Genomic DNA, 26,075 nt, shown 5'->3' on the forward strand with positions numbered 1-26,075 from the left:
TCGTGAAGGACAAATAAGGCATTCAAGGTATGATCTGTGCAAAAACGTGTCAGCCTCAGAATGGATATGACATGGGTTTATAAATACAAAGGTAAGGGGCAGAAAAAACCCCAAGCATTTACCCATGTCATCTTTCCACCAACATAAAGTTTCAGGTCAGGTCCTCAGAAGGTGGTGATGGAAACCATTGCATACACAAACACGCCCCAAGCTTTGTGATTCACCCGCCAGGCGAAGCGTGACAGATTGAAATTCCACCAAAACCAAATTATTCAAGCAAAACTGGTGTTGGTCTGCCACTTACAATCATTAGAGTCTGGATTAAATTAATCCTTGGTGTAATTTACATACCAATACAAAGAAAGTTGATCTGTACGCATATTCTCCAGAGAGATGACCTGATCTTATGTCCCTGTGCAGTGTTCTGAAATTGTCCAAATAAATCTTCTTTGAGCTTCACCTGCGCAAGGCTACTGGTTTGCAATATGTGTATCAAAGAACAGAACTGAACCACCAGGAACCTGGCGTACTTTCTGTTTAGTCTTTTGGATCTGACTTACCAGCACAGCAAGTTTTCCACAATTTAACTGAGTTTATGTTTCAGAACTTAAAATACAGACCTTAGTTCTTGGCATGTTTCATGGCAACTATCCCTGCTTAAACTTGGTGGTTTGGTATTTAAAGAGTCTAGAGTAGGTAATTGTGTTATTCCAGAATTCCGTTCCTCAGCATTTCACTCCTCTCCAGAGAAAGCCGCTGAAGATCCTTCCTAATATCAGGATGATCTTCCAGCTCTTCATACAATGATCGAACAATGTCCAGTTTCCTGTAGTCCATCGGTTTGACCAGACTGCGAACAACCTGGAGACATCTCTCTTTCAGGGTGAACACTGAGGTTAAAAACAAACACACACACATGACCTGATCACAAGGGCTCTCATTAGCTGCTGCCTCCAACACAGACACTTCTCCAAGTATGTGACTACCAAATGCAACACGCAGCAGCGTTATTGACGGCATGCTAGATGTACCAGAAAGAGAGGAAAACGCCTCGTTGTTTCCTGTGGCAAGGCACCCCAGGAAACCCACTAGAGACATCTTTAAAACGCGCGGTCCGCCAACAGTTCTACTCAGTACAGAGCGACGACACAGCTCTATCTAGAAACCCTCAAGACCTCTTCCTGGTTTTGGGGCAGATTTTATTATTCCAATACTTGACTCCTCACCAGGTCCTGACACTGAGATCCGAAGAGATCAAGCGCAAAATCATACGCAGTGCCCTCCCGTTTACCTGGCAGCGTGATGTCTGCGGTGTTCACGTTGGGAGCAGCTACAAACAGCTCCTGCCGGTTGACGAGGAGGCCATCGTTCGTCCCTGCGTCCCGGAACAGCCAGAGGTGACCTGGCAGAGAACAAGGCGGTTATCGCACTTTTTAACGATTTTGAGGGGCACCGGTAAGGAACCGACCCGCTCTCCAGCCGAGCCCCCGTTCACCGGCCACCGCCGCCTGCGCCACGGGGCCGGAGAGGAAGGGGACGCGGCGCGGCCTCCCGGTGCCCCCCCAGCCCGCCCACCCGCAGCCTCGGCCCGGGCAGCCGTACCCACCCCGGTAACTATGCATGATCCTCCCGGTGCGAGGCCGCAGGACCGGGTAGTAACGCGGTCTGCCTTCAAAGTCCACCCAGATAGGCAGGACGGAGCGGGGGCTGCGGTTGTTGAAGACCACCTCGGAGAGTTCGCGCGTGTTCACGGAGCGCAGACAGGGCCCGCCGTCCTCGGGCCCCGGCGGCGACATCCCGGCAACCGCCCTCCGCCGCGGCGGGCCCGGCGACACGCATGCGCGGGGGTACTGCCCCCCCCCCCCCCCGCGCATGCGCGTTGCCGGGCCCGCCGCGGCGGGGCGCGGGACTACCGGGAAGGGGCCCAGTGCAGGGAAAGGCCTTCCGCCTTCCTCAGGTAACGCGCTGCTTTTTGTCAAGGAGGCGACGACACGATACCCTTCCGAACACAGCATTTCACGCGTGAAAGGCGCTTTGGCATTGTCTTCTCCGCAGTCAGTGCGGGTTACAGCGCGGAAAGCCTCTTCCTTCTGCGTCTCCACGCAGCCTTTTTCTTTCGGAATGCTGAAGGAGCACGTATTTCAGGTAATTACCGACAGTGGAAGAAACCGCGTGCGGCGTTGTTTGTATATAATCCCCCAGCGAGGCCGACTGCCTGCATCGAAAAATTAAAAGCTGTCATTCCTCAGTGTCTGTACCAGTCTTCCATAAAAGTGCAGTCTTGAAGAGAAACGGCTTTAAATTGTACAACTCGGAGCAGATTTACAAGAGACCAGAGATAGACGTACATCAGTGTACATCTTCCCGCTCGTGCGCTAACAATTTCAAACTTAGTTTCCTATGAAATACGACACAATTATGTGAGGCTATACGGTGTAGTGTGACGAGTATTGAAAATGAAATACAAATTCTCTGCAGCAGCCAATAATCTTAGTTCCCATCTCCCAATGTAAGGTAAAGCCTACTTTGCCAAGTCACATCAATCTGATTTGCATCTATTTAGTTAGCAGTGGTTTAAAAAACCAAAACACGACCCTATCACCTTTCAGGCCAGAAGGGATAACTGGCCTTTTGCTAATCTCATTCTAATCTTTTAACTCAAGGAAAAAAAAAAAAACCCACAACTTCAAAATGCACACCATAAGCTCTTAAAATGCTGCTGTGCTTGGCTTTCCTTTACAAAGACATCAACGGTAACAAACCACCAAGGTATTAATGCATCTTAAGAATATAATACATGCAGGTTAAGTTGTAGAGTTCACGAGAGCAGGAGTATTTACATAGCCACCTCATGCAACGACTGTGTGCATCACCTTGATGCTGACATATAAACCATGCAGCGTGGGAAAGAATTAAGTGGATGCTGTTGGCACTATTTTATCCAGAAAGACAACTGTGTAGTAAGTAAAAGGCTGCATTACCCTTTACTGGACATGGACCAGAAAAAGAACGCAAAACTTCTAAAACATGAAGGCTTGTTAATTCACCTCGAAACACTTACACATACTTAGCATGAATACACTTTATTGAAAATGGCAAACTGGTAACTAGTGTTTTTAGCTTCTGACGAGCAAAGAGTAAGAGGCTTGAGGAAGCACAGTACATGTACAGAAGAAAAAATATGTGCAACTTCAAGTTATTCAACAGGCAATATACTTTTGTAAATATTGTGGTATAACTACGGCAGTTAAATCAGCTCATAAATTTAAATGTATTGCCACCTTGATGTATCTACAGTAGACACTGAAAACATGAACTTTTTAATAGAATTGCTAAAAGTCTCTTTGTTCTCAAATAGTAACTACAGACAGTTTGCTAAGGCTGTGTGTGTTACCGTCACCCATGGCAGTGGTACATTAAATATGGATTAGATATTTACTAATAATTAACACTAAGTTGAGGTAACAGGTAAGAAAAACAGTAGCATCAGCATACTGTTTACTAATTGGTATTTGCTTATCAGACCATAAAAAACAGATACTGGTTTATTATCTTAGTTTACATTTAGGCAATGGTATAAATTAGAAAACTTCAATGTGGAAAAATCCTACATTAAAAAGATACTACCCTTAAACCCTTCAAGATGACAGTCTTAGTAGTCCTGTTAGTCATTTTAAGATACATATACAATTTCTACAGTTTGGGAAATAAATTGACCGTTACCTCCCAAGCTGCCTTAGCATGTTTTCTACTATAAGCAGAAGAAATAAACATTTAACTGAAAAATACAGTGGACAAGGTAGGGAAGTCTCAGGCAAAGGAGAGCATTACTAATTCCACTACCAAATTTCAGTTTGGGTGGCAGGGAAGAAAGAGGTGATTTGAATAACAAGGTTTCAGAACACATAGTACAACTGGTAGCTCTCAAGTTGACCCCTGGTTTAACATTAGTCTTACACAATTTCTACATAGGTTGTTTGGCTTTTTTTCTTAGGAGTTGACAGACCTATGCTCTCAGGTGTCTGCTCTGCCAGACTGCTATTCAACAAATTCTGGAGATGGCTCTTGTCTTCTCCCACGCAGGTTACCAGAATGATCTTTTTTCTTCTGCTCTTTCCCAGGTGCGTTTCAGAAGATACACTGCAGCATGAAGTCCCCCTACGTTCACCCATACAGTCTGACCTCTGCGCCAGATGTGTCCCATTCGTGACAATGCCTACAATCAAAAAAAAAAAACAGCCAAAGAGTGGTGGTGGCTTCAAGGTGAGATAATAAGGGTAAATTTGCTTTAGAAATTATTTTTGATTATTTTAAATCACATCTGATGGCAGTGTCAAATGACTCTTCAGGTCCAAGACTGTGTTTAAATGTTACTCATTATTGCTCTAAAAGTAGATCATCTTCTGTAACGAAGTCAGCTTACAATTTTTTCTTCAATATATTTTCAAGCATAAATAGGTTTCATTTTTTCTCACAGAACATACCTTGGCAAAGCACTTCTTGTCCTGTGTAAGCAGCACAGCCCTGCCCGTCCCTGGTGTACAGATCCGGCCCATCTCCATAAGGCAGGCTGGATAGAGATCCCAGTTCTTCTTCTTTGACCCTATCCTGCAAAGTAAGTTAAGATCTGCTTTGTGATTACTGAAAAATAGTTAACTGTGGTTGGTCCTTCAGACGTGGATTAGCTCATTCAGGACCACATTTGCTATTAATTTCAACCTGCATTTTTAATACAGAGTACATCAATACTTCTTAATTAGGCCAAGTTAAGTAACTAACTAGAGAGAACCCTAACCCTGGACAGGCAAGTGCATGCAGGAGTGGCAGTTAAGGGCACTAACTTTAGGCTAAACCACGACACTGGCGATACCTCACCTCTTTCCAAATGGCATGTCTGTCACAATAATGTCCACAGAACCAGTCCGCAAAGGGAGGTTGCAGATATCCCACTGAATGATGTCTAAGGGTATGCCCAGGGAGGTACTGCTGCAAGTGCAAAGATGTTATCTCAGACATGGTTTACTGAGAATATTTTTAAATTGAGAAGGTCTATAATGTTAGCAAAAGAGTAGGTAGGAAAACATGAACAAGATAGTCAAATGCATCAATGCAAAATGGATTTCTTTACATACAATACTACAGGAAAAGAAAGTCACTTGTACTCTTCTCACCTTTCCTTATTCTCATTTTTCTTTAGTAAAGAACAGATGTTGTTTGCTGCTCTCTTTACAGCTTGTGGGTTGTTGTCACCAGCAATATGATAGCAGCTAGGCCACTCTGTAGCTCCCTGGGGGAAAATATTGATAATAAGCAACACTAGCATCAACATTGCTTAGTTCAAAACAAAACAAACAGAAGAACTACTCAAACACAGAATGCAACAAAGCAACTGGAAGTGGATGTCAATGATTTTTAAATCCTGTAACAGTTATCTGTTAGGCACCGTATTATGCACCTTAAAGATCAAAATACTTCGGGATTTAGTTTCTTCCTGCTACAGCGTTGGGAAGGAAAACGAGGTCATTTACAAAAAATGTATTTGTATCCATTTAAAAGTCAGTGAGATACTCTTGGAGTTGGCTATTCAGTTATTACCTAGAAAACTTACACATATTATTCAGTTGCAGATACTGTCAAGTTTTATTAAATTAAAAAATAAAGGAAGAATCACCTCTATTGGTATTGCACCTGTACCACACATGGGATCAACTATGATATCCGTTGGCTGTGGATCACAGAGCCTGAGGACGAAAAAAGGATATAGTGAGAAAAGTCTTAAAAACATGAATTGCTGTAAGGAAGGAAAACTGAACTATTTTAATCACTCTGATTCTACCCTTCTGACCAAAAAAACTCTCCCCTGTGATTATTTTTTTTCCATTTGTTAATTAGCATTTCATAAGCAGCAATACACTGAAATACATTCAAGAATGTGATACAGTGTTTTGAAAATTGGCTAACACAGCAAATGTTTACTTAGCTGGAAAACATCGACTGTTAATTACAAAGCACGCTGTTTCAACAACTCTGCCTTTTTTTCCTTTTTCTTTGTTTAAGAATTAACAGAAATGGCTTTTGAGGAAGTAATGGGGGGATAAAAGATCTAATTTCTGAAGCAAAATGACTTCTTAAATGAGAATAATATAATCCTATGCAATCGCACTGACCTAAGCATGCCATAAGCGAGAGTTGAACGAAGAGTTGTGGGTCCAAAATGTGTAATATTTCTTCTGTGAAGGCTCTCTTCAGTTAATGCAATACCCACAACTACTTCATTATTGTGAATATTCAGAAGAACCTAAAGAAAAAAACTTGAAGTAAATTTCAGGAGTAACAGCAGTCTTCCATAGTATGCCTGGTAAATATTTATGAGACTTTTAGATGGTAATTTAAAACACAGGAGCTATGTATAAAAGAGCATTCTTGGAAGAAAAGCAATATACCATTTTAATGGCAGCAATGGACAAGATTCAGGTGAGCACTCACACATTTTCTCATTCACACAGAATCTTTTACACAAGACTTCAAAAAGTGCTATAACCATTATGCTGACTTTTAAAAAGTTTTGTTTTACAGGTATGGGGGAGAAGTCAGGTAAGTCCTCTAAGTCACAGAGAAGCATTTGCAAAGCAGCAATAAAACTCATAATCCTGGTCCCCTCCACTGTATTAATTTGAAAGGTGAAAATATCATTATAGGACAGTGGGCCAGCCCTTAATAGACTTGCAAGAAAAACTTAAGATTTTCCTGCCCCTCAGAAATGGTAGTCCCACATCACTGATGGACCATGTCTGTTGGTCATCCTTTCTAAATCTCTGCTTTTCCTATGATAAGAAATAAATGCTGGACAGTTAACGTTAACCTTTTTTGTCCCACTCACCCATAAAACTACAGCTTCTAGATGGAATATCATCTGTTAACTTATGCCAATATAAAACAATGGATTAAGTAAAGATTTAATGAGGGCAAAAGTAAAGCTGAAGGCGTCTACATTATATTTAAACGTGAACAAGACCAAATGCTGTAGGAGGAGGCAAGACTCGGTGCCAGAGCTTTTGCTATGGTTGAAGGAGAACGAAAGCTTTTGAGCCCCAGCTTAGCTGCACTGGGTGTAGTGATGTTCATCAGTTAACCTGAGGAGAAGACAACACTGTTTGCAGAGCAAAAGAGGGACCTGAGGAAGAGAAGAGGTACCCACACTGGGCCACAAAAGAGATTATTACTGTGGATAGCCAAAGCAGTAGCATGTGGTGGGATCTGAGGACGCACACAATGTGCCAGTGAAATGAATGCTTCTGAGGAGGCTGTGATTTCAGCATTACCAATTTTTAGTTCCGGAGTCAGCTTTTGAAGGCATTTTAGAGATCTCTAAGCATCAGAATCAAGAATTAAGAATTTCTGCAATAGAAATGTAGGTATTCCCAAGGCACAACACTATACCTCTACATCAAAGTTAGTCATGTCAGCTTTCCACTGGAAGTGCTCCTGCACAGCTCCACCGAAGTCCCTTGCAGCCTCGTTTGAGGTGAAACTGTGCTTGTCTCCTGCTCTATTGCACGTAACTCGGAACTTCAACACCTTCACCTCTCCTTCGCTTGTCTTACCGTCACTAGCCTTGGTCTCACTCCCAGAACCCCCCTGCAAGTCATCTTTAGCATCTGATTGTTCGTTATCATCCTCCTCCTCCTCCCCATTTTGGGATGCCACTCCTTCTGTCTTTTCTGCATCCTGGCTGCTAGCAGGTTCTACCCCTGAAGCATTTTGGGCACAGTCCTCCTGTTTACTGGCGTCTTTTTGACCTGTTCCTTCCTCTTCTCCATCCTCATTCAACTTCTCTTTGCTTGCAGTACTCCGCAGATTATGTTTTTTGCGTTTTGCCTTCTTCTTTTTTAAGCTGTTGTTTAGCTCCCAAACTTTCAATGGATCGGTCCAAGGCAGTTTTTTAACCAAATCTTCCAAATCCTTTAGAGCATCTTCCTTTAAAAGACAAAAAAAAGTTGTTCTTTGAAGTCATTCCATCCCTTTAAAAACTACCTTTCTTTTTTTTACAGTCTCTTAAATTAGATTCCTAAACATGTAACCCACTACACATTTAAACAAAGCTTACAGCTTTTTGTGCTATTTTTGCCATAACTAGACTAAATTGCACTTAAAGTCACAGGACTCATAGTATTTAATCATTTGTCTTGTCAAATAAACAGCTAACACTAAATTAAGAGACCGAAGTGATATGTTACTGTCCTGTGTCTAAGCATGACCTACAAGCATGGTATCGGCTCTAATCCTAGATTTTGCCTATGCAACACTTAACTGAAGAAATAATGGTAAACAACACGACTGCACTTCCATTTTACATGCCAGCAAAGAGAAACTGGGATAATATCACCAATAAAGTAAAACCCCCTTGTTCATAAAACAGAATACTTTCTGAAACTCGCCTTAAATTAAAAAAAAAAAACACTCCAGAACGCGTAACTGATTAAAAAATGTTACATGAGTAACTCACCTTGTTTTCTTTAAATTGATAGTCTTTGAACTCCTGAACAACAACAAATAAATTATCCACTGACCTTAGACGATGGACCTAGAAGAGACGAGAAACCGCGGCAGCGCGTTACTAACCATGCACGCCTAGGGGCCTGTGGTTGCTGTCATTCGAATTTTGTCATCTGACAGCCAGATTTAAGACACCACGTTTTTTCCCCTCTTGTTTAGATGGGGGCTATGAATTTACGCGCAAAGCCAAAAGGAAGGCTTCTTTGCACCGATTCAAGCTCCCCACCTTTGACTTCATCTACCCTTGCAAAAACACAGCAACCAGGAGACGGCCCTTGAAGCCAGGACAGCCAAAGCAGAATTCTCAAGCGCTTTTCATAACGGACGCCTTTATAACGAGAGTATTTCGCTCACGATGGGCTAGTATCCCGTCCTCCGCACCGAAACCACGGCTGGCCTAGCCACGGCCACAGCTGCGAGGGCAGCCGGGCCGCCACAGCGGGCACGACCGCCGCGGCGGGGCGGGACGCGGACCTGCGGCAGGCCCCGGGCCGGGACCTCGAAGTAGATCTTCCCCCGGTCCCTGCTGATCCTGGAGGCCGAGCCCAGCTTCTCCTGCACCTCTTCGGCCGCCGTCAGCTCGAAACCGGTGGGCACGGTGGCGCCGATAACGGCGGCGAGCTCCGCGCCCTCTTCGGCCGCGGCTGGACCCTGACCCGGGCCCGCGCCGCCGGCCGCTTCCGCTTCCGCCATGCCCCACCACCGAGGGACGCCGGCGGACGGTAGCCGCCGGCCCGGGCCGCGCAGCGCCGGCACCTCCCACCGCCCAACCAGCCCCGCCGCCGGCCCGGGCAGCACCACGCGCCGCCGCCGCCCGCCCCTTCCGCTTCCGGGCCGGGCGCCGCGCCCGCTCACTGGCGGCAGCGCCCCCTGCTGCCCGACGGCGGAGTCCGCGGCGCCCGGGGCCGCGCTGCTCGCTGCGGGCGGGAGGCGGCAGCGCGGCCCCGGGCGGTGAGAGGGGGGAGCGGCCCAGGCCGCCGCCTGAGGAGCGAGCAGCGGCGGTGCGGAGGAGCTGGTCGCCATGGCACCGCCGCCGACCGTGTCTTTCTGCCCAGGCTTGTTAATAAAGCAGCTGTTGCCCGTGCCGGTGGCCCGGGAGAGCAGATCTGCGATTGGCACCTGGCTGTGAGAAAAGGGAGAGGTAGCCTTTTGTCCTGGTGGACAGGAAATAGGCAGCCATAACCAAAAAAATGCAGGGAAAGGAAGAAGGGCCCGTGAGGGCTGTGGGCCTGTGCACGTTTCCGCTGTGCCTGGGTGCCGCTGCTCGTTGATGTTTTCCTTGAGGAGCGTTAACAGAACGGGCCCGTGGGCTACAGTCGCGGGTTACAACGCCAGTAGCAGGTCATGGTCCCGGGGAGGTGGGGGACCGACCGCTGCCCTCGCGCCCCCGCAGCCCCTCGGGCCCCGGTGCTGCGCTCGGTGCAGAAACGTTCCTGCCGTGGGAGTTGGGCTGCACTGGTTGTTGGCTGGGCAGTGGACGTGCTCTGTCAGCTAAGCCCCTACACGGCCCGTGAGCCACAACGGCGTGAGACTTCATTGCCTTTGGGTGGCAAACCATGGGTGGCCATTTCCTTTTTTTTTTCCTTGTTATAAAAAGTACTGAATTTCCTTGATCTCCTGGCTATTGCCTTTGGCATGTTTCCAGCACTAGAACTGATTTTTAAATAAAAAACTAGCTGCTAAATGTTTTTTCAGGAGGCACAGAGAGACAGGCCACCCTAAATATCTTCCTTGACTGCGTCAGTATGACAAAGCGTGAACTGCATGAAGCCGCAAAGGCACTAATTTCCCTCCTCCTCTCTTCTTCCATTCCCTTAGTCTTTACCTTTTCCCAACATTGGATTTATAAATGTAAACACAACTTGTCCCTGCAGCTTGTTCTTCTGCAGTTGCAGCGCATACGGGCAACAGCACTGTTTGTTTTTGTTTTCCTACATTTTTTTTCTGATTTTTTCTGATTCCGCTGTGACATATTAATAACAAGCAGGATGCCTGAAGCACTGCTGTCACCATTAACCCTTCTGAAACATTGCTTTGCTTTCACATGAGAAGTATGTGTGTGAGAGTGTGCCTCAGAGAGGGAAGGTGTGGGTTTTATTCCACCAGTTTATTTTTAACTTGTGATTCAAGTCTGAAAATACAGAATTAACACCATGGAATTCGGGTCATAAACATACTGTAGAAAGTTTCTGTGAAATGGTTTCTTTGATGAGAACTTAAAAATAAGCTAAAGCAGAGAGAATCACTGGGGCACGTTTGCATCTTCTAAACGCTAGCTGGCACCCTGCAAGATCATTGTAGTGCGGTGACAGTGCTGTGATACAGGGTGCAGTGGTGGCTGCACAAACTGCGTGTCCCCATGGCGACTGCTGAAGTGGCCCATGACACTACACCTTTACCGCAGTTATCTTCCAAGTAATAGATACTGGTAGTGTGGTTTGACAGCTAGTGCGATACCAAGCATCCCGCTCACCGGCTCCGTGCCTGCAGAGCGGTGTGGGCACGCTGCGCACGGCGCTGACCGGGCTAGTGCAGCTCTCAGCAGCCACAGGGAACCCAAGCGGGCCAGGTCCCAGGGTGTGTGTCTTGCTGCTCACATCAATTTTACAGATTTTGCTTAGCTCTATGCTGCCACCACGCCTATGGCAAGGGAGAGCTTTGTGATTCAAGTGGAATAATGAACTCAGCTTGCTCAGCTACTTTAAATAGCAGAATTTGCAGCGTATTTTGGTGAAGGTGTTTGCCAGACACTTTAATTCTATACGTCTGGCCTATCTGCAGCAGCTCTGACCTTTCCCAGTTGGTCTCAGATTGAAAGGTGAGAACTGGTAATCAGCCTGCTATGCTTCAGCTCTTGAAATCTGTCCACGCACCAGTTGCAGAATTATTTCCTGCCAGTGGCCAGGTCCTACAGTAGCTGAAGACATCTGTTTGCCTAATACCCATGCAAGTCTGTTCCTGGGATTAATGCCACACTTCACTTGCAGCTTTCCTCCTAAAAACTCCTCACGCTCTGTAAGTGTGGAGCCGAAGCACCTTTCAGTTTAAACAGGTGGAGATATTACCTTTATGAATGACAGAAGCAAAACCATTTAGACCAGCACCACATGGAACAATGTGTGACAGTGGGTGTAAGGAGAAATTTTCACCTAAGGATTCAGGACAAACCCTCCTATGTGGGAGGTACACTGGCAGTGTAATGCATGTAACTGCGTTAACTTTTTTGTTAAGACCTTCTCTTGGGAAGGGTCCCATAGAGTAAGTTAGAAGGTAGTCTGCCCGTGTGGCCTGAAAGGTGCAGACTCAGCTGTGTGAGTGTCTGAGTGTCCTTGGCTGCCACTGAAATCGGTGTATTTGTTGAACCCTTACGAGAATTTTGCAGTTGCTTTCAGTGGGAACGTGGTGATGCACTATGGTGACGGCATCTGCTCAGCACTTTATGGGACAGAAGAGACCTGATCCTGGCAAAACTCAGAATTATTTCTGTGGAATCTAAGTATTTTAATTCTCATTCTTTGATAAACCCTTGGTTACAGAAAGGTCCTGTATATTTCAAAGCCATTTTGAGTGACTATGAGATTAAAAAAGTGTCTTTCAACTGTGTGTTATCTTGTTTCTATCTCTTTCTGTAGAAGCAAACCATAGATATGTTGGTAGCTGGTGCTGCAGAATTAGTAAGCTATGTAGTGTCACAAATGTAGGTGGGAAAAGGAACTCTTGCTGTGCTATTCTGTGGGAGTTGATGTGTGTTGTCAGACTGGTGGCATACGCAGTCTCATTTGTCCAAACAGCCAGTGTCAGCGTATTCTTTCCGTGTAGACAACATTGGATCTGTGTTTTGGTAGGAGAGAAAAAATTACAAATGGTCTTCAAGACAAAACCAGAGTTGTATTTTCATGTCCCTCATGAAACCCCTTTCCCAGAGCCAATAAATTGGCTCCCAGAAGAAGAAAGGTTCAGTTAAGAAGGTACCTGTTGGGTAAATCTGTAAGACCTGTTTACAGACGGTAGCAGTTCCTGATGAGCTGGCAGCATTGATTTCATGGCTGGTTTAGTACATACCTGAAGAAGAACATTGCTGACCATTTGCCTGAAAGGTTTTGTATGCCAGGTGAATTGGGTCTGTCCATTTGGAAGGCACGCATCAAATAGCAGGCAGTATCCCAGAGGATAGCGTGCTTTTCTTCACTTGCTCTTCAGGGTTAATCAACAGATGATGGAAATAGCACTCATCCAACTGAAGAAGGTGTCCTAATATTATCTTGGAGGAAATTATTTGTCTCATAATTTTGGCACATAACTGAAGAACATTTAAAATAAACTTAACTTACTAAAACCAGTAACTTATCCTATAATTAGGACTGTAGGATGAATATAAAAAAGGAATAATCTGGATTTTGCATCGTCACGTACCTCAGAATAGGCATATGACTGTGCTCAGCAGCTATATGGTTAGTTTGCCACTGACTTGCTGTGTGACTTTGGAAGAGTCACTTAAGCATAATTTGCAAATTTGTTTTTAAAAAGCATGGTTTCAATCTCTATATGACGAATTAGGGTTTTCTTTTAATTTTTGTTACGAGCTTTTAATGTGAGAAAATTCTGGGTTTCTGGCTTTTTTGTGTGTTCTGGTGTTTTTGAAGGTGACCTCTTAGACAACTGGATGGATTCCTTTAAGTTCATACCTAAATAGGGCAACTCGGGTGACAAATCTTTCAGAAATGTATGATTTTCCAAAAATGTTTGTCTGTACATAATGAAGCAAGCAAACAATCAAAAACCCCAAGAACCTCAAACAACTCAACAAAGTACTTTACTTTCTCAAAAGTTCAGTTGCCACTTTCGGACTGGTTTTGTACACCATTCCTGTATTTTGCAGGCATCAGAGTTTTCTCCAGAAAGTCTCTGGGGCCCTTTGGTGAACAGACCTGAATCTCAAAAGTAAAAAATCAAGCAAATGAATCGTTGGTTGGCTCTAGGACAATGTGAGAAGGATGCGCTGTGCTGGGACAAGATGCACTGTAGCAAGTCAAATTTCAGCAAAAACCATGGGGCCGGAGGATTTTTTAGCAGGGGCTGTGGCGGATTGAAACGAATGTGTGTTTGCAAACCGCGGTCAGTCAGACAACGTGCAAGAGCAGCGTCCCCTCTGTGCAGGCGGCGAGGGGCCGGCACAGTTCAGCGGACCCTCGGAGCAGCGTGGAACTGCAGTGCCAGCCTTCCCGCGTGCCAGAGCGAGCGCCAGCTCTTGAGAACAGGAGTACCGGCCGGTGTGGCGGACAGCGCGGTGGTCCGGGCTATTGACACCTCGTGGCTTTTCTTCCCATCACCTGAGGCCGGGAGAGCAGTGGGCTGGGAGGCAGAGCTGGCAAGCCATTCATCAGCAGCATTCTTCGTGGCGTTACTTAATTTTTCTCGACTTCTACTATTTCCATCTGTGGGAGAGAAAGATAACGTGGAGTGGTGTTTGGGAATCTCCAGCTGAAGTATAAAGTAATGTTATTTTGAAACCCAGAGATCAGAGGAGGAGTGAATTGGCAACTTAATAGTCACTGGATGAGGGAGAATTAGTCAGTGTTTTTTGTAGCACTGGTGAGCCCTGTGCCTTAGTCAGAAGAGGTGTGAACTGAGGCTCACGGGTGATAAGCCAAGACAAATAGTTAACAACTTAAAGTGAGAAACTGTATTGCAAACCCTTATTACTGGAGGTATTTTGTTAACAAGGAGACCGTCCCACCTTTCCTGTCCCCAGTAGATTTTGCACATGAACAAATAAGCCACAATTAGCAACTTCTGTATGGGCAGGATGGGTGGTTGCAGATCTGCGTGCTCTGGAAAGTCAGATGAGTGATAAGAATGAGCAGCTCATACTACAAAACGTAAAAAATGTGCTTAAAATGTCAGACTGATCAAGCCATTCAGTACTGGGTTATGTACACCTCTGCCCGGAGAAACTGAGGTTTGTCCTCTGTGAGGTTTGTTAAATGAAAACTCTGCTGATGGAGCCTCATCTAGGAAGAAACTTAATGGGCACGTAGAACTTTACACCACTAACAGTTTCATGAAAGCAGTGAAAGATATTCAAAGATCTTGCTTAATTTGGACAAGGGTAACTGAAATTAACTCTTGGATTGGTTTAATTAATTTGGTAGGACATAAACAAATTTAGAGATGGCATTGAATTTCCAATAGTGAAGAACAAAGTTATGTCTGCACCTGCCTTGCCTGGAGAAACTGCTTATATTGAGCTAATTTCAGAGCTGTAGAATTAATTTGCTATGAACCAGTATGGTTCGTCTTGCAGTAACAGGGTCATGTTGTATAAATCCCATCCAGCACTTGGTTTTGCAAGGCTTACAGTTCTTTGAGCAAGGAAATACATTTTCTTCCAAATAGCCCCTCGACATACAGCTGCAATCCTGTGCCTCCTAAGACACACACCTAAGGAGGGGCCTGGTCTTCATGAGGAGAACACCACAAGTGGGGCTTCTCAGAGCAATCCAGTTTTAAGTAAGCATTAAAGAGTGCTGGGATCACTAAATATTCAAGGCTATCATAGAAAAGCTGGAAGATAGGAAGATCTAATATCCATGATACCTCGTCCTAAGGAATCTGCATCAAAGAAAACCTTTAAAGCGAGACAGCCGATCTTTTTCAGTGTCTGGATTTTGCTTCAGACCATCTCAACTTTTACTTTGGACTGAAAAACATCATGATTAATCCAAATTAAACATCACAACTAATCCAAATCCTTGGCATCAAAGCAAAGTCCCATGTAAGCTGCCACATGTCACTCCAGATGCGTTGGTCGTTCAGTCAAGCGAAAGCCTGTCTACGTTAATGATGTGCAGCCGGTGCTTCTCTGATGCCTTTTGTCCAAAGATCTCCCGGGCTTTATGTCAGCAGCAGCAAGTGTTGGGTCTGGCAGAACGATCTGGGTGTTGCTCAGTTTTCATGGTCTCTGGGTTCACCTGTCCCTGAGTTCCATCACGCTCTTGGAGGCTGTTGGGAAGGATGAAGCAGTCAGGGTTTTAAGGGTCCTGCCTGCAGAGACCCTGGAGTGCCTGGTGGAAAAAAAAAAAGCATCCTTGGTTCTGGACATACTGCACCTGACTTCATATAGTAGAGGAACTATCTTCACTTGTTTATTTGAGGTAGTTTGGGGAGACTTCATGAGTTAAACCTCAGGGCCAACTGAGTTGATTACCTGAAATGTCCTTGAATGGAAAAAGAACTTTTCAACCATCCTAGAAATGATTCTTCATCAGAATGGCTGAGAAGGAACCACAGTAACCGTGCCAATTAGACAGTGAGGAAGAAAAACAACCAGATTAGAAGTACTGACTTCAGGTAGGATCAGGACTCCCAAAACAGTCAGCACTCTTGTCTTTCTGGGAATTACCAGATAACTGCAAGAGACTTTTCTGTATCCTGTAGAAGCGGCATGCTAATCAGCACTGCTAGCACTAGCACCACGCTGTTGCCTTTCTTCAGTGTGATGGTGGAAGCTGTGTAGATCTTACCTGGATTCAGTACAAGTACAAGTCTATTCTGTGTAGGTTTCTTCTTCCAACTTGTTGCTGCATGAGACCTGTTTTGTTTCTGGCAAGTCACAAATATATAACATTTCCCAGCTGTCTCTGAGTCCTTGTACTAGCATGCCACACTGCAGGACAGAGCAGGATTATGTCTTGTTTGTGGTAACAAAACATTTTAGATCCAAATTTGTGAACAGCAAAAACACATTCCAGACATTTTCTTATGGATATGAAGAAAATCACACATTTATGTAAGAATGGCTGGCTTTCCACATTCTGCTTATTTAGCCATAGCTTGTTTTAAAATACATGTGAAGATAGTAGAGTGAATTAGTTTCTGGGATAACCTTATTGGCTTCACTGGATATGTTTGAGGCTCATCTCAAGGTAATCCTGGGTTCATTGTGATAACCAAAATCCGAAGAAACTCAAGAAATAGTAGTCTTTTGCTCTGTTTGCATGTTTTCCTACATTCATAAAGCATTCTCCTTCTGGTGAGCTATCTTAGATCTCCATATCAGAGACGCTATCAGCTTACCGTTAACGAAATCTAACGCACTGCAGACCACCAGTGAAGCCCTATCTATGGGTCTTGCACATGGACAGGAAATGACTGCACTGTGTGCATGGCTGTTAAGAGAAATGCCAACAAAATGAATATTCATATAACACTGAATGTTACTAGAAATGGGCTCCCAAGGCATTCCAGACTTCTGCAGATTTTTATAGACCATTGCTCCATTTGGCAGTTAGAGGGTAAAAAGGAGGGGTGGTTGAAAAGCTGTGGTCACGGGTAGTTGAAGCCTGAAGCCTTATCTGAGGATGGATAAGCAAGATCCCATTATTGAGTTTTCCTTTGATTTTGAATGAATATATATTTTAGAAAATTAAATTATTTTAAAAACACATTCAGGAAAAGAGTTGCCTATTATTTCAGCTAATACAGATCTGGATTGTATTTTTTGCTTATGGCAAATGGATTGGGCTGGTCTTTTGTTCAGAGAAGAACAGGGCAGTGGTAACTACCAGCTCCAGCTCTCAAATTCTCGAGCAACAGTTTTCCTTCTCTGTGAATGTGTGCAAGTCAGTTGTTAGGCATCTGAATCCAGTTGTCAGCTACCTCCAGCAGCTGAAGTCTTGCCTAATCTTGTAGGTACCTAAAAGCCACGAATACCTAAATGTCTTGACATGAATATAACTGCTGAATTCCTGAAACTGTTCATCAGTTCGTGACCAAGGCCTAGGAAGATTCTCAGACAAGACCTCTTTCTCCGACTTGCCCATGGAAATCGATACAGAGATATCAATCTCTTGCTTGAATCAAAACTTATCTCCCCTCCACCCCGACAACTCCCAAAAGCAAGATATTGAGACTTTTTGTGGTTAGCTTTATGGGCTCTCTTTTGTCTTGTCGACCAAGTGGAGGGAGAAGGTCCTTCAAAGTTCCTCTTCCACATGACCTGGAGAAGAACTCTCCCCTCCGGGTGTCCCAGCTGCTTCAGCCGGGGGGGTAATTCTCTGCTCTCGCGGAGGTGTCAGTACTTACTGGACCGCTGCCTGTCAGGTCTGGGAGCCCCGTCCTCCCCGGCACAGGGCTGGCTGGATTACAGCTCCATCTCCAAACCTGGCGGGGCAAGGTGGTGTAGTCCAGCTGGTGAGGCATGGGGAAAGCCTTTCTTCTGTAGGAAAAGATAATGTGTCTTGCATGCTGCAGGCCAGGCAGGGAATTTCAAGTGAAAACTCAGAAGTGCCTAATTGCATCGGGCTTGAACCATACCTCCCCTCTCTGCATTTCTGCTGGCTAGCTCAGGTTTAGATGGCTTTCTAGATCCCTTGTTGAGTATTTAACCTTTTCCCCCACTGTGGAGGACCCTGCCTGCACACCTCTGTCTGAGCCATGGATCCCACCGGCAGCAAAGCACCGCACACTCACACCGCACCCTGTAATAAAGCAAGCTACTTAAAGCCCAAATTCCAGTGATTTTCAGTCTTAAGCTCCAGTGTGGTTACACACTGTAAATCGAGTCTAGCCTCTTACGCTATTTAGACATATGTGAAAATACTATGCTCTCTGTCGCTAAAATGGCTCAAATAACACTCCTCTACCTCAGGAGTGATGAGAAATTGAGTGAAACTATGAGGCGTGAAAATGCTGTGGTAAATAAATAAATACCCAATGAGAAAGACAGCAAAAAGGTGTTTGAACTACGCCAGAAACTTTTATGTGTTTGAACCCTGAGTAGCCCAGAGGTGCCAGACACTCCGACAAAACTCAGCAAACAAGCCGGTGGCCACGCGCGGCGGGCATTTGGGGCAAAGCAGCTGCGGGGCTTCTGTAGACATCAGAGATTTCCACGTGTCCCGCCTTTCTGTGCCGTCCGAAGCGAAAAGCGAGTCACTGGCACCTCAGCTGGATGAGTCTTTACGTGAGCTCGTGCTCTTGCAGAGCCTTATATTAAACCCTGGCGAGTCCCCCCCAGGAGGGGGGGGGTACCGCAGGGCTGCCCCTGTGCCCCTGCAGTGGTCCAGCACCTCAGGAGGTGGCGTGGGCGCCCATCCCTGGGGTCTGCACTGAAGTGGGGCCGCGGCACCTTCCAGTGCTCAGAGAGCTGCGGATGAACACGGCGGAGACCCAGCAATTACGCCAATGCACCAGCCAGAGATGGTAATTGCTCCACTTATTCATCACTAAGGATCTGGTGATTAGCAGGTGAAGAGCCCACTGAGATGAATTCGGCTTTGACAGGAGGAAGGATACTTCCTACTTCCCTTAGGGAAAATTACACCAGCTGGTAATAGGACTGGATTTAATTGGATCAGGCTTGTTTTATTGGGAATGGAAAGCAAAACAATAGCAGCTGGGGAGGAAATTTCAGAAATGAAGTGGGGTTTGATCAGCAGTTTCAGATACAGTTTAGTAGATTTCTTTTCCTAAAAGTTAATGCCAAACATGGTACTCCACTTCCTAGTAGTTTTTCCTTTCTTCCTACTGCAGGCAGCGTGCACGCTCTCTTGCCATAAACCCGCGGCCTGAGGAAGGAGCTGAGCTGCTCTGGCTGGTGGTTTATGGGCTCAGTCCTCAACAAGCACAAGAGTTTAGAAGAACTTGGAGAAGGTGAGTTTGATTGCCAGTGCTACGAAATCCATCTCTGAGGATTTGTAATCATTTGCCTCAGAGAGATGATTTTCAGAAATACAGAGCAGATTGTCTGTGGCTTCAAATTTGTTCTCTGGAAGCCATATGTGATGTCTCAGAGGGCTGTCTCCTGTCTCCAGAGGGTGCTTTTCAAAAATATATTTATGTTTTAACAGCTTGAAGCTATTAAATATGTAGCGTGAACTGTGCTTTTCATTGTTTCAAAGCAACACCTACCCTGGTCCATTACTGACGTCAGAAACTGGCACAGCCTAACTGGGGCTTTTGCCAGCTAGCTGGAAAGTAGGCTTTGACTTCGTCAGCCTAATGCTGGAAGGACGATTCAAGGCATGGATGTAAGAGAATAGGACCTTCCAGTTTGTATTCTGACAGAATAGATCCCTTAGCCATTTATTTTTATTGGGATACGTATTGACACTGTGAATAAGAACTGTATGGGATCTTTTAGACAAAAATCAAGTTCCTTCGCTACTGAGATGAGATTTGATATATTTCACAGATGTGTGGGTTTCGCACACTACATTAAAAACAATGTAAAATTCTTTGAACTTCAGTTTTAAGGACGGAGCCATTTTCGTGACTTCTGGTCAGGTCTCTTACATGAAGCTTCACTCAGTAATTCCTGCATCCATCCTGTATCTTCTGTTTGCCTATAGCATAGTTTTGAAAAATGACCTTTACATAAAACCATCAACTGGTAGAGAATCCTTCACGTGCAAGTTAAACTGCTCCCATGATTAATTATTCTTACTGCTTTTTCACAAGGAACCAGTATTTTATAGGTCTGTTAAATACAGTGCATGCCTGATGTTACTCTCCAAAGCTTTGGAGCAGAGTTCTTTCTTGTATCTTGCTGTGTAGAGTCCCAGTTGTCTCCTTGAAGAGTGGTTTTACATAAAGAGGAGAATATTCCAGCCAGAAAAGCCACCCCCTGGATTAAGACTGCAGAATTCCCAATACGGGATCAGGTTATTGTCCCTGATAAGTCGGATCTGTTGTACAGAGGAACACCTGACACAGCAGAATGTTTGTTCTCATTCCCCATATGAATATGTTGCTAGGCCCTGACCCATGGCAGAGATTTCTTTCTTCCAGCTCCTGCAGCTGATCAGATCACAAGTTTAAACCTGAGGTAAAACTCCATTATTGCTTCCCATGCACAAATGTTCCTAGTACTTGGGAACACTGCTAGGCCACTTCTGAAGAAGGACATTCTGGGTGTTACTGGACACCAGTTCCTTGTATTTCACATAACCTGTCAGTGCTTTCCATCCCCTCCTTGACTGAGGACAGCCTTGCTGTGCATTCAGTCATTGCTATCCGTAATTTTCAGGTAGCTGCTTACTGGGAACAGAAAGCTCTTCGCAACAACAGTAATAGCAATACCCGCAGTGAGACTGTGAGCGTGGAGGGGAGATGAAAATACGGAAGGGGACATTCTGCACAGCAAGAAAGTGTGACATAGAAATAATACTAATTAGGGTATGTGAGAGCAGAAGTTGTAACAGATTGGCAGCAGAGGACTGCTGGACCCCGCAGAGGATGATGGACATTTCCTTCGACTGATGCTTTGTGCAGTCCTATGCCAAGAGGCAACAGAGCAGTGCCGCGGGTTTGGTGGAGACGCGTACAGCTTGCACTGCCTGTGACACTGAGGGAACCAAACAAGGTAGGTTTTAAGAGTGACAGCAGTGACTCACTGGCTAGTCACTTAACTGGTCACTTAACTTCCCTTGTGTTTGTAAATGTGAGTGATTCATTAGACCAGAACTTAAGCTTGAGTAATTGATAGTAAAGAATGGCAGGTTTCTAAGATGAAATGGACAATGGTAACACCTTCATTACTAAACGGAAAAGGGGAGAGTAGCAAAAACCCCACAAACCATGCTCTGCTGGGACCAAGTTGAATTGTCCTAGTCATCTTTTTGAAATAAGGTCCATTTTTCTGAACAGGAAGACTATGAAAGGAAATGAAAAGCTAAACTTTACTTGTAGCTTCTTGTACAATAAGTTAGTAGCTAAATCAAAAGCTGTCTTTATTGCTATGACGACATTGATTTATTGATCTATAAAACAAAACCATGATCTCCCTCTTTCTTCCATTCCTTAATAGCTAAGATGTCTCCAAAAGAAGCAACCAAAGTCTTTGGGGTGTTCTAGGTCCCTTATTAGAAACTGCTTGGCTGGTCTCTGCATCCTGATGGATCAGAGTTGCTCCCGGGTCTTGGCCAAGGCTTGAGTGTTTCAAGACCTATTGAAGATTATACAACATATCAACAACAAAGCTGAGAAAAGAACCCTGGAGTTGTGGCTTTCCCAGTTTCCTTGCTTGAATCACTTCAAACCTTCTCACTTCTATTCTTTCTGATGAACCTATTAAGTTGCAGCCTCCTTATGAGAAGGTTTTCATCAGTGGACATGCCTCCCCAAAAAGGATTTTATCTGATTTGATTCGTATAGTAGTTCTAGTGCTCCTGGAGAGTTAAGCCAGCCTCCTGGAGGCAGCGTTCGTGGTGCTGATGCTCCTACTGGGAACGGCCAGGGGCGCAGATGTGTAGTTTCCTTAGGTGAGCAACTGCTCACCCAGAAAGGAGATCTTGGGACTTGCAGATTAGTTTACCCAGATATGGTGATTAAATGCCTCTTTGTAAATGACAGCACAAAGACTCCGTAAGAAGGCCTACCACCATGATTTTCCGACCTCTGGATCAGTTTTTTTTCTCTGATTGTTGCTTCTGGGGTATCCTGAATGACTGTCTTAGATTAGAAAATTAAATCCTGTTTTAAACTTCCTGTCACTTCTTCACTCTCAGTGCTTTGATGACTGGTAACACAGAACTCTGGTGGACCTTCAGTGGTTGCTCTGCTGTGGTGTGTGTGCATTGCCAACTGCCTAGAAACAAGCTGGCTGAACAGCGCTGATCGGTGCGCTGTCATTCGTTGTTGCTCTGATTCCTTCTGGAGTAACGGCAAACTTGCCAGGCGTCCAGTTTTGTATTTAAATATATGCGTTGAGAAGTGAAATCCAAAGTTTACCCTTCCAATATAAAAACGTTATGAGCAGTATAGAAAGCTTTTCAGTGAAAAATGTATGTGAGGGTGTCAGGCTCTTTCCTTCTGTAACCTCTTTAAGAAAGTGGTGTTTTCAGGGGACTTGGGGCGATAGCTTTACCACTTCCTCTTCAAATGTCACTCTTGCTGTGTGCTTTTTGGTACTGGTTTTACTCCCTCTTCTGCAGTTCTTTCTTCACTGCTACACAGAAAGTTGCCATGGATTTACTACAGATGTGAGGGTTAAGTATTGGGATTGTTCAGATAGATAACCTTTTAACCTACAAACATCTACTTCCTAATTGACACTCAAGTTTACCTTGAGAAAACGTAGTAAAGAGAGGATTCGTACACACACATAAATAAAAAGAAGGCAAAGATGAAGTAGTTTATAATTCAAAAATTTTCATGGGATTTTAACCTCAAAGGGTGCTGGTAGCATGCGAACGAAGTGTGGATAGATAGCCTGTGGTGTAAGCTGCAAACCAGTCAGGTCTAACGGGACCCAGTCCTTTGTGCTGTCTCGGTGGCCTGTGTGGGAAAGAGAAGAGGCTGCACAGTTCAGGAGTTCTTGCTTTTCCAGTTGAGGATACAACTTCATGGTCTTGAATCCGCTTTGCAGTCCAGAAAATGGGGATTTGTCAATGCGCTTGCTGAGCTAGCATAAGCTTTAAAGATTGGAAAACTAATAATCCCTAAACTTATTTTTAACAGCTCTGGAAGCAAAACCACAAAGTGTTTTTAAGATTTTATGTCTTTGTACCTGGGCTCACTTTCCTTGGGGAAGAGAACGGGGGAAGGAGTGGTATACACATATTTGTTTCTTGTGATAGGACACCCTGTGACAGGATCTTTGGGTAAACAGGGTCATTCATACACCGTCTTTCAAAACCTGAGGCAGGTTTGTGCAATGTTCAATCCATCTGTTGCTGAAATTGTCTTCACTGGACAAGAGCTGTGATGGCTTCCCGGCCTGCAACGATGCAGAATGAAAGCTCCTCTGCATAAATTACCATAAAACATACCCAGGCCTCACTGTTGTCAGTAGAGGAGGTCATTAAATTACCGCAGTGGATCTGCCGTGCCGCTGTCAGGACTTGCCTCTATGTGTAAAACGTTCTCCATTAATGATAGAAGTTTGTCTCCTTAGGAGTTTTTAATGGAAATAGCAAAGCATCATCAGGTGGCTGCTAAGAGAAGCAGCTCCTAGTTTTGTTGGGTTGTCACATCCTTCCATCATCGGTCAAAACTTCCCCGTAGGACCAGCACACGTGGCTGGGAGAAGACCAGTACTGGAGCTTGGTGCGCTCCTGTGAATGGCGTTACGCTAGCTGCAGCACTGTCCACAGCACTCAGAGTTTATTGAACCCTCGGTGTAAATTTGCTGATTCTTTCACCAGGAGACCGTTTAAGTCTCCTGTTGGTGCTGGGTTTACTGGACTTGTGGCAAAGCCCTGGCTTTCCGCATGTGAGCGTGCAGGGTCGCAGCACGTCTCGGTGCAGCGGCGAAGGAGCACGTCCACGGGGCCACGGTTGGAGATTCAGCCCAAAGTGCCAGACTCGGTAGCTCAGTCCGCGCAGACTCCGGGTATCAGCGTGTTCCACTTCGGCCCGAATGGACGGACGCGTTCCCCACACCGCGTGGCGGGGGAACGCGCTCTCAGCATGCTTCCACCGGAACATGATTTGGCCATTGCCAGCTATGGGATTTTCATTTCCATGTGTGGGAGTACGTGTGTATAATAAAAAGTGGCCTCCTGCCGAGAGCCCTGAGTCAGAAGGACTTTTCGGATCCTTCCTGCAGCTGGGGGTTTTTCATGTGTGTTTCAGCCGCAGTCGGCGTTTCAGACCAAGCAGCCTGCGTTCATGTGTTTTAAATAACGCAGCTTGATCCCGGAGACCACGCACAAGAGAAGGGCTGCAGAGAGAGGCCGTCACCATCGACCGATGGGTAATTTAAAGGGAGCAAATCTTCTGCTTTCTCTCTGCTACTTTAAGAAAGTTGTTTGATTGAAAGGGAATTGTACTAACGAGAATCTGAAATGGTGATCTGCTTGTCCCAGTTACCGCTGTTCAAATTGCAGCCTCTGGCTGTTTTAATGAATGCGCTATCACAGGATACGTACACTTCTGAAGCTGAAAGCTGTTTAATTCTTTTATGAGGCGAAGTTTGAAGGCAAAATATTATCATTTGGTCTAATCATAGCTCTAGTGGGAGGAGAAGGGAATAAACCCCATGGAAACTTTTTGGTTTGCATTTTACCCCCTGCCCCTTCTGCCGTCTAATAAAAGAAATTCTGCTAAACTCAAATCTTTAGAGCTTCATCTTTCCTCCAACTTCACTGCTAGCTCTTCTGTGACTCTCCACAGCTCTGGCGAGGATGTAGTGTTTTGGCTGTTTGAAGTTGTGGTTGCCTAAGCCATCGGTCAGGTGCGCTGCTTGGGCGCGGGAGGTAACCGCGGAGCCATGCAGCCCCCGTGGAGCTACGGTCCATGTACCCCGCCGTCCTGCCTTCGCCCAAAATACTGGCACTGAAAGTGCTTCCCAGGGATGAAGGATGTAACTGCCTCTCCAAGGCTGTGCTGGTACAGCAAGGGCTGCGGAGCTGGACTGCCAGGCCCTCCCAGCGGAGGCTGTTGTGTATTTGTAGAAGAGAACTGTTTTGGGGGGAAAAAAAACCCCCAAAACCAAACCAACAAACAGTTCTCTGGACATAATAGCAAAGGTCTTTTCATCGACAGAAAAGATTTGTATCGTGGTGGGTTAGGTATGCCCGTAGGGATATCTTTCCCCGTCCTAAGTGAAATGACCTTATTCAAGGGTAAGCCAAGCCTGCGTGATTTCTCCTCACTGAAACAGTCTGGTCCTACGTGAAATTTCTGAATCTCTAAGGCACTGTGAGCTGCTTCAGTGACCAGAATTGGATGATTCTGAAGCAGGCCAGGAAACCTCACAGTTGTTACTAATTAGGTTGATTTTAGCCATGAAGTGTGAGACTTAGTCTCTTTTTAGCGTCCACTTTTATTTTTCCTTCTGCTCTTTTTATTCCAATAAATTATTTTGAGCTTTGCTGAGTTTTTGCTCCTCTAATGTTCTTTGACAATACTTTGCTCAGTCTAATTACATACTAAGGGGGTAGGGAGCATGCTTTCTGATGGCTGTTGAAATTTGCCACTATATTTATCTAGCTATTTATTTATTATTTATTTATTGTTGTTTCTCTTGCTGCCGACATCATGAGCTTCCATTCTGCCCATCTTCGTCTCTGGAACGTGGGGGTGTTTTGTGTGTTTTTGTGACACACCCGCTCCGTTCGCTGCTGAGGACACGCAGTCCCGTTTGCGTCTGTTCCTCGATCCCAAGCTGCGGCAGCGCGGGGCGCAGTGGCGAGCTGGCGCTGCCAGGGCGGGTCTGCCGGAAGGAGCCTGGGGACGGCCGCGCATCGCGAGCTGGGTGCGAGCCAGCGGTGTCAAGCTGGGGAAGAAGGCAGCCCTCGCGCTGGATGACGAGCCGGGGGGGACGACCTGCAAGCAGGCGACGCGCTCTGCCCGCTCGGAGCGGCGCTAACGGGGCCTCGGCCGCTTCTAGTTTTGAGCGTTGCACTTCCAAAAAGTGGAGAGTATTCAACAGGTGAACGGAGCATGGTCTAATAAGCGTGACTTCTAAGAGAATTTGACCAAACTGGAACTGCCTTTTCTTAAACAAAAAAGGGAGAAGGAAATGGGGGAGGCGTGTGCGAGGATAACACAATTTAAAAGTACTATAAGGCTAA

General features: G+C 45.3%; 2 protein-coding genes across 2 annotated transcripts; both read right to left on the reverse strand.

The window, feature by feature from the left end:
* Positions 1–590: 590 nt before the first annotated feature.
* Positions 591–1,796, reverse strand: VHL (von Hippel-Lindau tumor suppressor; the record flags this gene model as incomplete). The annotated part of the gene is made up of 3 exons (XM_082004394.1): positions 591–890; positions 1,292–1,402; positions 1,607–1,796. The coding sequence occupies 3 exons, from the start codon at positions 1,794–1,796 to the stop codon at positions 706–708; spliced, it is 486 nt and encodes a 161-aa protein (XP_081860520.1). The 3' UTR covers positions 591–705.
* Positions 1,797–4,041: 2,245 nt separating this feature from the next.
* On the reverse strand, positions 4,042–9,249 carry THUMPD3 (THUMP domain 3 tRNA guanosine methyltransferase; the record flags this gene model as incomplete). Its single annotated transcript, XM_082004459.1, has 9 exons — positions 4,042–4,216; positions 4,485–4,608; positions 4,876–4,986; positions 5,172–5,287; positions 5,672–5,741; positions 6,168–6,298; positions 7,441–7,977; positions 8,507–8,584; positions 9,031–9,249. 9 exons carry the CDS (start codon positions 9,247–9,249, stop codon positions 4,085–4,087), a joined length of 1,518 nt encoding a protein of 505 aa, XP_081860585.1. The 3' UTR covers positions 4,042–4,084.
* Between the last annotated feature and the right edge of the window lie 16,826 nt (positions 9,250–26,075).

Source organism: Phaethon aethereus (genome assembly GCF_964289735.1).
Source record: "Phaethon aethereus genome assembly, chromosome: 11".
NCBI classification, from domain to species: Eukaryota; Metazoa; Chordata; class Aves; order Phaethontiformes; family Phaethontidae; genus Phaethon; species Phaethon aethereus.